The 12,046-nt window shown below is 47.3% G+C and overlaps 1 protein-coding gene across 2 annotated transcripts in view; it reads left to right on the top strand.

The window, feature by feature from the left end:
* LOC127208572 (solute carrier family 22 member 4) overlaps window positions 1-11,334 on the top strand; it is a 47,536-nt gene extending 36,202 nt beyond the window's left edge. For both annotated transcript variants that reach the window (XM_051168077.1, XM_051168078.1), the window contains exons 5-10: window positions 664-790; window positions 6,054-6,154; window positions 7,390-7,604; window positions 8,474-8,656; window positions 9,960-10,095; window positions 11,259-11,334. In XM_051168077.1, coding sequence (XP_051024034.1) covers window positions 664-790; window positions 6,054-6,154; window positions 7,390-7,604; window positions 8,474-8,656; window positions 9,960-10,095; window positions 11,259-11,334 — 838 coding nt within the window. The remainder of the gene's footprint in view (window positions 1-663; window positions 791-6,053; window positions 6,155-7,389; window positions 7,605-8,473; window positions 8,657-9,959; window positions 10,096-11,258) is intronic.
* The last annotated feature ends 712 nt before the right edge of the window (window positions 11,335-12,046 follow it).

Here is a 12,046-nt window from a genome sequence, read left to right as displayed (position 1 = left end):
CAGGGCTCTTAATCTACTTGAAAGACAGCTCTTAAAGAGCTAAACAGCATGCTGATTCATCTGGAAGTTTCCTCTGGAACCCAGGCTGGGGGTCAGCAAGAAAGGGCAGGCCACACTCCACACAACTCTGTGGCCAGAAAATCCATATTAGTTACTTTTTCTTATTGCTGTCACAGAACACCTGACAAAGCCAACTGAAGAAGGAAGGGTTTGCCCTGGCTCACAGTTTAGGGGTGCAGTGCATCACTGCAGGGAAGCTACAGCAGCGAGAGCAGCGAGAGCAGCGAGAGCTGCTGGTCACACTGTGTGCACAGTCAGGAAGCTGAGGGCAATGGCTGTTGCTGCTGCTCAGCTCACCTTCCCCTTTCAGTCAGTCCAGCTGCATGAGAGCACGTCTTCCCCACCCCACGTAACCAAATCTGGACACTGGTTACAAGCTTGTCCAGGAATTTGATATACGTTAATTGAAATGTCACACTGTACCCTAGAAATAGAGTTTGTGTGCTGATTAATAATAAATATATATGTGTATATACAAATAAAGTTTATTTAAAGCTAGAGTATTTGCAACATTAAAATGACTAGGACATTTTGCTATGTATGTTTGCTGCCATCAAATCCTGTGATTATGAAAGGTTACAAACCTCTGCAAATGAATTCTAGGTTTATTCCCGAATCTCCCCGGTGGCTGATATCCCAGAGGAGATTTGAAGAGGCAGAAAAGATCATCCAGAAAGCTGCAAAGATGAACAGCATTGTGGCTCCGGCAGTGATATTTGATCCTCTGGAGGTGAGTGAGCGCTGTGTGCAGACATCCCTTTCGAGATTGGCTTTGGCCCAGTTAATGAACTCACTATTTGTTAAGTGTTCACATGCACAAAGTGCTGCACTAGCATCAGGGTGTAATCATCATTGCATTCTCCCGCAGTGGCTAACATGAGCACCACACACAGTGGCTAACATGAGCACCACACACAGTGGCTAACATGGGCACCACACACAGTGGCTAACATGAGCACCACACACAGTGGCTAACATGAGCACCACACACAGTGGCTAACATGAGCACCACACACAGTGGCTAACATGAGCACCACACACAGTGGCTAACATGGGCACTACACACAGTGGCTAACATGAGCACCACACACAGTGGCTAACATGGGCACCACACACAGTGGCTAACATGAACACCACACACAGTGGCTAACATGGGCACCACACACAGTGGCTAACATGAGCAGCACACACAGTGGCTAACATGGGCACCACACACAGTGGCTAACATGTGCACCACACACAGTGGCTAACATGAGCACCACACACAGTGGCTAACATGAGCACCACACACAGTGGCTAACATGGGCACCACACACAGTGGCTAACATGGGCACTACACACAGTGGTTAACATGAACACCACACACAGTGGCTAACATGGGCACCACACACAGTGGCTAACATGGGCACCACACACAGTGGCTAACATGGGCACCACACACAGTGGCTAACATGGGCACCACACACAGTGGCTAACATGGGCACTACACACAGTGGTTAACATGAACACCACACACAGTGGCTAACATGTGCACCACACACAGTGGCTAACATGGGCACCACACACAGTGGCTAACATGGGCACCACACACAGTGGCTAACATGAACACCACACACAGTGGTTAACATGTGCACCACACACAGTGGCTAACATGGGCACCACACACAGTGGCTAACATGGGCACCACACACAGTGGCTAACATGGGCACCACACACAGTGGCTAACATGAGCACCACACACAGTGGCTAACATGAGCACCACACACAGTGGCTAACATGGGCACCACACACAGTGGCTAACATGGGCACCACACACAGTGGTTAACATGTGCACCACACACAGTGGCTAACATGGGCACCACACACAGTGGCTAACATGAGCACCACACACAGTGGCTAACATGAGCACCACACACAGTGGCTAACATGGGCACCACACACAGTGGCTAACATGGGCACCACACACAGTGGCTAACATGGGCACCACACACAGTGGCTAACATGGGCACCACACACAGTGGCTAACATGGGCACCACACACAGTGGCTAACATGGGCACCACACACAGTGGCTAACATGGGCACCACACACAGTGGCTAACATGAACACCACACACAGTGGCTAACATGAGCACCACACACAGTGGCTAACATGGGCACCCACACAGTGGCTAACATGGGCACCACACACAGTGGCTAACATGGGCACCACACACAGTGGCTAACATGGGCACCACACACAGTGGCTAACATGGGCACCACCACAGTGGATAACATGAGCACCACACACAGTGGCTAACATGGGCACCACACACAGTGGCTAACATGAACACCACACACAGTGGCTAACATGGGCACCAACACAGTGGCTAACATGAACACCACACACAGTGGCTAACATGAGCACCACACACAGTGGCTAACATGTGCACCACACACAGTGGCTAACATGGGCACCACACACAGTGGCTAACATGGGCACCACACACAGTGGCTAACATGAGCACCACACACAGTGGCTAACATGGGCACCACACACAGTGGCTAACATGAACACCACACACAGTGGCTAACATGGGCACCACACACAGTGGCTAACATGGGCACCACACACAGTGGCTAACATGGGCACCACACACAGTGGCTAACATGGGCACCACACACAGTGGCTAACATGGGCACCACACACAGTGGCTAACATGAGCACCACACACGTGGCTAACATGGGCACCACACACAGTGGCTAACATTGGCAACACACCAGTGGCTAACATGGGCACCACACACAGTGGCTAACATGGGCACCACACACAGTGGTCTAACATGGCACCACACACAGTGGCTAACATGAGCACCACACACAGTGGCTACATGAGCACCACACACAGTGGCTAACATGGGCACACACCAGTGGCGCTTAACATGAACACCACACACAGTGCTAACATGAGCAACCACACACAGTGGCTAACATGAGCACCACACACATGGCTAACATGGGCAACTACACACAGTGGCTAACATGGGCACCACACACAGTGGCTAACATGGGCACCACACACAGTGGCTAACATGGCACAACACACAGTGGCTAACATGAGCACCACAAACAGTGGCTAACATGAGCACACACACAGTGGCTAACATGTGCACCACACACCAGTGGCTAACATGGGCACCACACACAGTTGCTAACATGGCAACACACACAGTGGCTAACATGTGCACAACACACAGTGGCTAACATGGCACCACACACAGTGGCTAACATGATCACCACAACACAGTGGGCTAACATGAGCACCACACACAGTGGCTAACATGAGCACCACACACAGTGGCTAACATGAACACCACACACAGTGGCTAACATGGGCACCACACACAGTGGCTAACATGAGCACCACACACAGTGGCTAACATGAGCACCACACACAGTGGCTAACATGAACACCACACACAGTGGCTAACATGGGCACCACACACAGTGGCTAACATGAACACCACACACAGTGGCTAACATGAGCACCACACACAGTGGCTAACATGGGCACCACACACAGTGGCTAACATGGGCACCACACACAGTGCCTAACATGGGCACCACACACAGTGGCTAACATGAACACCACACACAGTGGCTAACATGGGCACCACACACAGTGGCTAACATGGGCACCACACACAGTGGCTAACATGAACACCACACACAGTGGCTAACATGGGCACCACACACAGTGGCTAACATGGGCACCACACACAGTGCCTAACATGAGCACCTCACACTCCACATACACATGAAAATGGAAGAAGAGGGAAAAGCATCACAGCAAAGAGCAAGCCAGACATGTGCCTGCTTAACTGGGCCACCTGCTACAAAGGGCCCTCTTTCTTCCTTCCAGCTGGAACGCCTTCCTTAGTCTCTAAGGCATACATGCTATAAGGTCACAGGACTCCTACTTTACCCCCAGGACGTCCCCTACCTCACAGCCTTATACATTTTTTAGCCTCAATTTTGGTCAGCTTGGCTATCTAAAGTCACAGCTCATGGTAAAGGAGTCCCAGTGAATTAAACATGGGGAAATTAACAGGAACACTGGAGGCAGGAAAAAAATTACCATTAACCACGAGTGGCTAGCCTCTCTCTTCAATGCTGTGGTGATCAGGCATTCATGATGCTGAGCTTTACATATTGTTTAACTTCCTCAACTCCCGATTACATCTTATAAGACAAGTAAGCTGAGTCTCAGAGAAGACAGTTATGTGCTCAAGGCCATAGCTACCCTGAGTCTGATGTGTTGTTGTTGTTGTTGGTTGTTGGTTGCTGTTTTAAGACAGGGTGTCATGTAACTTAAGCTAGCCCTGAACTCCCTAGGTAGTTTAGGCTGGTTTTGAACCCCCTATGTAGCCAAGGGTGGTCTTGAACTCCCAATTCTGCCTTCACCTGGGCTTATAGGCAGGTGTCACCAAGCCTGACTCCAGAATCTTCTCTGATGTTAACAGACAACAAGGGCTGGGGATGTAGGTCAAAGGGAGAGTGCTTGCCTAGTATGCACAAGGCCCTTAAAACACACCCCCCTCTCCTCCCTCCCTCCCCTCCAGTCTGCCCCCCTTCTCTCTCTCTCCTTCTCCCTCTGCCCCTTCCCTTTATCCCTCCCACTGTTTCTCCCTCTGCCCACCCCCTCTCCCGCCCTTCCTCCTTCTGCCCCTCCCCCTGCCTTTCTCTCTCCCACTCTTCCTTCTCCCTCTCTAGGCGTTTTTTTTTGGAGCTTCCCAGCCCTTTCAACCCAATGCGCTTTATGGATCCCAGCTGAGTGTGAGAAAGGCTACCCACATGTTAAGGTTGGGTGAAGGGAAAGCTGGTGGGCAGTCAGCAGTGGGCGGATACCCTTTATTTGAAGGCTTCTATCTAAAATGGGCTATATTAAGCAATTTAAAGCATTAGAGGCTAGGAAACAACATGGAAGAATGTGAGAGCTGGACGATGAGGAGGAAGTACGGGAAATGCTAGCTTTTGGACTGGACATTGCACTAAGGGGCGCTCTAAGGGCTGTGATGGCCTGCAGGCTCCAGCCCTTGGAAATCCCAGCACGAAGTGGGAGGCTCACAGCCTTGGTCCTGGTGGTAGGCAATGGCTGCCAGGGGGAAGAGGGAGGCATTTCTTTTTGTGGGCATAACCAGATATGAAAGTAGGAGGAGAGCATGCTGGGAAGAAGAAAGATTCCAGAGAGAGTGGGAGGAAATATGATTGAAATCCACTAGAGGCATGTGTGAAAGTGTCAGAGAATGAATTTGGAACTATGTTTTATTTGTTTAAAGATTTGTGTATGTGTGTATGTGTGTATGTGTGTATGTATGTATGTATGTATGTATGTATGTATGTATGTATGTATATGTATACACCTACAGGACAGAAGAGGGCATCAGATCACATTATAGATGGCTAGGAGCCACTATGTGGTTGCTGGGAATTGAACTCAGGACCTCCGGAAGAGTAGCCAGTGCTCTTAATCTCTGAGCCATCTCTCCAACCTGGAACTATGTTTTAAATAAAGAGTTAGAATGAGCACCCTATCTGGAGACGTCCTTACTGCCCTCAGTGTCTGGGCTTGGAAGCCTGTCAAAGGTTCTGTAAGATGTGCGGCTAGGCTAGTGTGTAGTCAGTGTATACAGTGCTCACCTCACACACACAGAGCCTCGATCCCCAGCATCAGAGCTGGCCTGGGAGTGCATGCCAGCAATCCCAGCACCGGGGAGATGGAGGAAGGAGGATCCAATGTTCAGGATCATGTTCATCTACCTAGTGAGTTAGAGGCCAGCCTGAGATACATGATCCTGTCTGAAAACATTAATAGTAATTTTAATTAAAGTTAAACTATTTTTAAAAGGTTGTATGCCTAAGTTTTTCCCATAGGTACTTCCTGCCTCCTTCTTTATCTCCTGTTTTATTTGTTTTTTTGTTTTGTTTTGTTTTGTTTTTGTTTTTGTTTTCAGCTACAGGAGCTAAACTCCTTGAAGCAGCAGAAAGTCTTCATTGTGGACCTGTTCAAGACTCGGAACATTGCCACAATAACAGTGATGTCTGTGATGCTATGGTAGGCAGTGAGTGCTCTGGGAACGCAGACATGTGGCACCCGACCACGCAGCTGATTTTCTTTAGTTTGAGGGAGTGTGACAAAGCCTAGGCTTTCCTACAGCAAAATAAGAAGTGTGGGATTCTAAGATCTTTAGACAGGTCCCAGATGGATTGCCTGGACTAAATATGGGGACGGTTAGAGGTAACGATAAGTCTGCAGCATGGAAGGTGACAGGCTTGAGGTTGCAGGTGACCCTGCAGACCAAAGCAGAAGTGTTGAGTCTCCACCTGCATTCTGGAACTGAACAGTGGAGTTAATGTAACCTGCCTCCACGGGAGCAAATGGACACATGATTTTAAGGCACAGAAGTAATGGTCTCAGTTTAGTAACTAGATCAGTAACAAATCCTCAAAGAAATAAGGAAGGAAAAATAAAAAACACCTGCTTGCCCCCAGAGATGATAACATCACACACACACACACATACACACACACACACACACACACACACACACACACACCAACCACACAGAGACTGGGTACCAGACCTGGCAGACACTACTTTAGAACCATGCTGTTTTACACTTAGAACCATGCTGTTTTGCACTTAGAAAACTACCAACGTGAAATATCCTGACCCACAACTCTGCCAGCTGACTTCCTTCTTAGCTGTCCCCACATATCATTCATGTGATGTATTCCAACCAGTGGCCTCAGGGGGCCAGTAATCACCAAGACCTAGCCCTATCCAAGCTGCTCTTACACTCCATGTGGGCGTCACTCAATCGCTGTCTCTGCAGCAATAGAGTTTACTGTTTTCTCTTTTTCTTTTCTGGATTAGTCCTGGGTCCCTACCTGGTCTAGCACATAGAGACCCAGCATGTTTCTGAAAGCCTTCTTCGGAGATGCGTGTTCTCCAGTCATGCACACACGTCCTCGCAGGAGCATCTGCACTGTTGGCCAGTGGCCTGTTCAGAATGGCATTGCTCCAGAGCACTTTCTGCAGAGACAGAAATGTTTGGGATCTATATTGTCCGTCATAGTAGCCACGTGCTAATAAAGTGTCATGTCAACTGAGAAATTAAACACACAATCTCACTTTAATGTATTTCCATTCAAACAGTCCCACATAGCTAGTGCCTGCTTAGAGGACACAGGATCTAGACCAACTCATGACCATCCCAGAAGTTTACAGAGCTCTGGGCCATTTGTGTGTATGTGTGTGTGTGATTAGATCATTTGTCTTTCTTTCAGGATGCTAACCTCAGTGGGTTACTTTGCTCTGTCTCTCAATGTTCCCAATTTGCACGGGGATGTCTACCTGAACTGCTTCCTCTCTGGCCTGATTGAAGTTCCAGCTTATTTCACAGCCTGGCTGCTGCTGCGAACCCTGCCTCGGAGATATATCATAGCTGGGGTGCTGTTCTGGGGAGGAGGTGTGCTTCTCTTGGTCCAAGTGGTACCTGAAGGTAAGAAGTTAGCTCAGGCTAACAGCATCCCAGAAATCCTGGACACATTCATGGCCTGGAGTATCAGTTCAGGCGAGCAGCCTCTCATGAGTCACTGCTCCCCCATCACACAGCCCTGACATCACCAGATGCTCAACTGTCGGATAGGCAGGTGACAAATGGCTATGACATTTCCTATGTTCCCAACAACTGTCCCAGCAGGGTATGGTGGTCCATCACTATAATCTCAGCACTTGGAAAGTGGAGGCAGCATATACACATGCACACCACACCAAAAGAAAAAAAAAGGGAAAAGAATGTTTTAAGCATGCTCCACAGAGACTAAATAGAACTATATTTCTTAATAATAAAATCAGGAAAGAGCCCTGCTGAAGGGCGTGGTGGCGCAAGCCATTAATCCCAGCACTCGGAGGCAGAAGCAGGTGGATCTCTGTGAGTTCGAGGCCAGCCTGGTTTACAAAGTGAGTCCAGAACAGCCAAGGCTACACAGAGAAACCCTGTATCAAAACAAGCAAACACAAAACAAAAGACGAAAAAAAAAAAAATCAGGAAGGAAAGGACTGGCTCCTCTCTTTAGAGACTAAATTTAACTGTATTTAACATCTAACAACTCACTATGAAATTGTTGCGACACATAGAAGCAGATGAGCAGAGGTCACGGGACACATTAATAATCCAAAATAAGAGTAGTTCAAAGTCCAAGGCCACCCATCACCTTCCCTCTTCAACGATCTGGTAACTAGGATACTTGAGGACAGAGTCTTGCCTGGCAGTACTTTATGTGTGAACTATCATATGGCACCAAAAAGGAAAAAAAAATTAGGTGTTGATTCTAAGAGGATCCTATTTGAAATGAGCCTCTTTTCTAGATTATAGCTTCGTGTCCATTGGCCTGGTGATGCTGGGGAAATTTGGAGTGACCTCTGCCTTCTCCATGCTGTACGTCTTCACTGCAGAGCTCTACCCAACCCTGGTCAGGAACATGGCCGTGGGCATCACCTCCATGGCCTCTCGGGTGGGCAGCATCATAGCTCCCTATTTTGTTTACCTGGGTAAGATGCTTTTTACTCTGTCTTTAGTTTTTTGGTTTTTTTTGGGTTTTTTTTTTTTTTTTTTGGTTTTTTTGTATGTGTATTTTGCATGGGTGTGTGTGCACTTATGAATGAGGTACCAGCAGTGGGGTTGGGTCCTATGCTGGTTACACTGTGGCTGAATCACTCTCCATACTCTGGCTGCTCAGTTTTACAGCCCCATTGCAGGCACATTTCATCTTAAAGCCCTCACTGGTTTCTTTTCATGATGATTCTCAGTGTCTTCTTGGACTACAGTAGTAAGGGTCTTCTGCTGTGCCTCTGTTGAACTCTGGTGTGCTCTCTCTCTCTCTCTCTCTCTCTCTCTCTCTCTCTCTCTCTCTCTCTCTCTCTCTCTCTCTCTCTCACACACACACACACACACACACACACACACACACACACATATTTTGTATTTCATGTACGACTGTTTTATCTGACTGTGAGTACAGCATTTCTGTACCTGGTGTCCAAGGAGGTCAGAAAGGAAAACTGAAGTTATAGAAGGTATGAGCCACCATGTGAGTGCTGCGAAAGGAACTTGTACCTTTGGCAAGAGCCACCAGTGCTCTTCCCCACTGAACCACCTCATCTCTCCAGGCCTGAATTCTTCTGTGGATAGCCTCCCCAGTGTGAGCAGGAGGCAGGCAAAGTGATGGGAACAGCAGGGTTCTAACTAGTGTACATGCATTAGGATTCCTTGTTTCTGGTGGAACCTGACTTGGGAAGGGCTGTGAGGGCGGGGCAGACACACAGTGTAAGGACAAATAGGGCTCAGGGGTGCTGTCGAGTCTTCCCCAGTGGTTCAGTGGCTAGCCTCAAATTTTCTTTGGGGTGTATATGAGTTCTTTATAGTACAAGAAAGTCAGCCTTCTCTGTACATTTTATACATATTTTTCCAGGTAATCACTTACATTTTACTTTATGATTTTTTGCAAGGCAGATATGTTTAGTTTTTGTATAATCAGATGTTCAAAGTCATCTTCTGCTACCTAGCTAGGTCCCCTCAACACCCATCCCAAGTGACCTCCACCTTAAGATAGTGGAGTTTTGACAGTGAAGACTTCTATCCAAGAAACATGACATGTGCAGTTGACACAGCTTACCCTCTGGTGCTACCAGGGGGTGAAGAGTTGTAGGAAGCAGGCTGTGGCATCCCTTCAGAATAACCTGAGGTGTTTTTCTGACTTTCCTTCTTCTGAAAAAAAATGTTTTGCTTAACTCTGGCTCCCAGGAGCATGCTCACATGTATCTAACTGATGTTCTTGTGTTCGGTGCTCCCCAGGCGCTTATAACAGACTCCTGCCCTACATCGTCATGGGCAGCCTGACTGTCCTGATTGGAATCGTCACGCTTTTTTTCCCTGAAAGTTTGGGGGTGACTCTACCAGAGAACTTGGAGCAGATGCAGAAAGTGAGAGGGTAAGTAGCCAAATGATTGGAAGAAAGTAAGAACGACTAGAAGAATAAACGTGGCAGAATAGCTAACGTAGCTCTGAAAAGAAGAGCGACAAGGGGATCAGCAGAGGGGCACTGCTGAGAGTAGTGTTGAGGAAGGCTGGTTAGAGTGGCATGGCGCCGGTGAAGGAACAGAAGCCAGAGGATCAGGACAGGGATTGGGGCTTAGCCCCAGAAAATAAGAGAATTCAGAATATCATCTATCAACTTAAAAATGCACTGGGAAGAGCGGGACACATACCCGTAGTTCAAGCTACAAGGCAGGGAAAGGTAGGAAGTCATCTGAGTACAGGAGTTCAAGGCCATCCTGAGTCATATAATGAACCCTCTCAAGGGCCAATCATCCAGTGGGCGAATTCAGTGAAGAGAAAGCTGTTAGAATATTCAGCTACATATTTTTGAATAAATAAAAAAGTTGAATCCTTCCAAAAACATCAAGACAAATTCTAGAACCAGCCTTACATCTGTAATTACAGGACCAGAAAAGCAGTGGCAGGGCTGACCCTGGGACTTGCTGGCCAGTCAATCTGGTCAAAACAGAGGGAGACATTGCCTCAAAAATTAAGATCAAGAAAAAAAAAAAAAAAAAAAGAAAAGAAAAAATATTTAAAAAAAATAAATAAGGTGAAGAACAATGGAAGAAGACACCCAACATGCAAGAAAAAAAAGTCTTTTTGTTTTTTGTTTTGTTTTTCAAGACAGGGTTTCTCTGTGTAGCCTCGGCTGTCCTGGATTCACTTTGTAGATCAGGCTGACCTCGAACACACAGCGATCCACCTGCCTCTGTCTCTCAAGTGCTGGGATTAAAGGCGTTTGCCACCACACCTGGCTAAAAAATTTTTTTATTTTTAAAGTTTATCTAATCAATACAATTCTTCACTCTCCACTCATATCGCCATGAACTTCCTGCTACTCCACTCATTCTTCAGAGAAACTGAAGAGCTTAGATTCCCCGCTTTGGGTTTAGTCAAGAAGTAAGTAGCTCCACAGCATCATCACGGGGCCTTCAATTAGAGTTGACATGGTTTTCATCGGTTGAGTGGGGAAATGGTTCCTGGTGTTAGTTTAGAGTTTTAGGAGTGGAGTCCTAACCGCTTAATTTTCTTCCGTGCTTGTTCTGTTTTCAGGTTCACATGTGGTAAAAAATCAACAGTCACAACAGACAGAGAAGAAAACCCTAAGGTTCTAGTAACTGCGTTCTAATAAGGTGTCCACGGCACTTGGCAAACTGAAACCCAGATGTGTGGAGTGAGCAGAGCTGTGATGGAGCACCCCTGCAATCCCAGCACGCTAGAGGAGGGGACAGGAGGATCCTTGGCTACCTCAGGAGTGTAAGAGCAGCCTGGGCTACCAGCAACCCTGTCTCAACAGAACAACACAAAACCAAAGCCTTTTCTGCTGAAAGGGACTAATAGAAGAAACAAGGAGCATTACACTGGACTTGTGGAGAAATACATCCTCTCTCATAAACTCTGGGCCACTCTTCCAGATGATCTTCTTGTTTTTAAGAACAAACATTTCTTAAACAGCCTTGACCACTAACTATTGTTTGTAAGACTTTTTTTTTTTTTTTTTTTTAATGTGTTAGTCAAGGGCTGGCAAAATCCATATAAAGATTAACATTTTCAAACATATAAATGCCATCCAAATAAAATTCATTGTATTGTCACAACTATTACGTGGTAACTACCTGTGTGCGTATGTGTGTGTGCGCGCGGGCGCACGCGCGTGGGCGGGCGTGTAGAGGTGATCCAACACATTTAAAATGCGAGAAGCTTTTGAACTGAGCTCATATGGGGCTGTAGCCAAAGGATCACTTGGCCTGCAGGTACTGAGTCCCTGATGGGTACTTGCCACCCGAGCTAGACAGGCTGGGAGTCATATCAAGATGCGCTGATAGTCCACCGATGGCCTG

The sequence above is a fragment of the Acomys russatus genome, chromosome 25 (assembly GCF_903995435.1).
Source record: "Acomys russatus chromosome 25, mAcoRus1.1, whole genome shotgun sequence".
Classification (NCBI taxonomy): domain Eukaryota; kingdom Metazoa; phylum Chordata; class Mammalia; order Rodentia; family Muridae; genus Acomys; species Acomys russatus.
The sequence above is the reverse complement of the archived record's forward strand: the minus strand, read 5'-3'. Positions and strand labels throughout refer to the sequence as shown.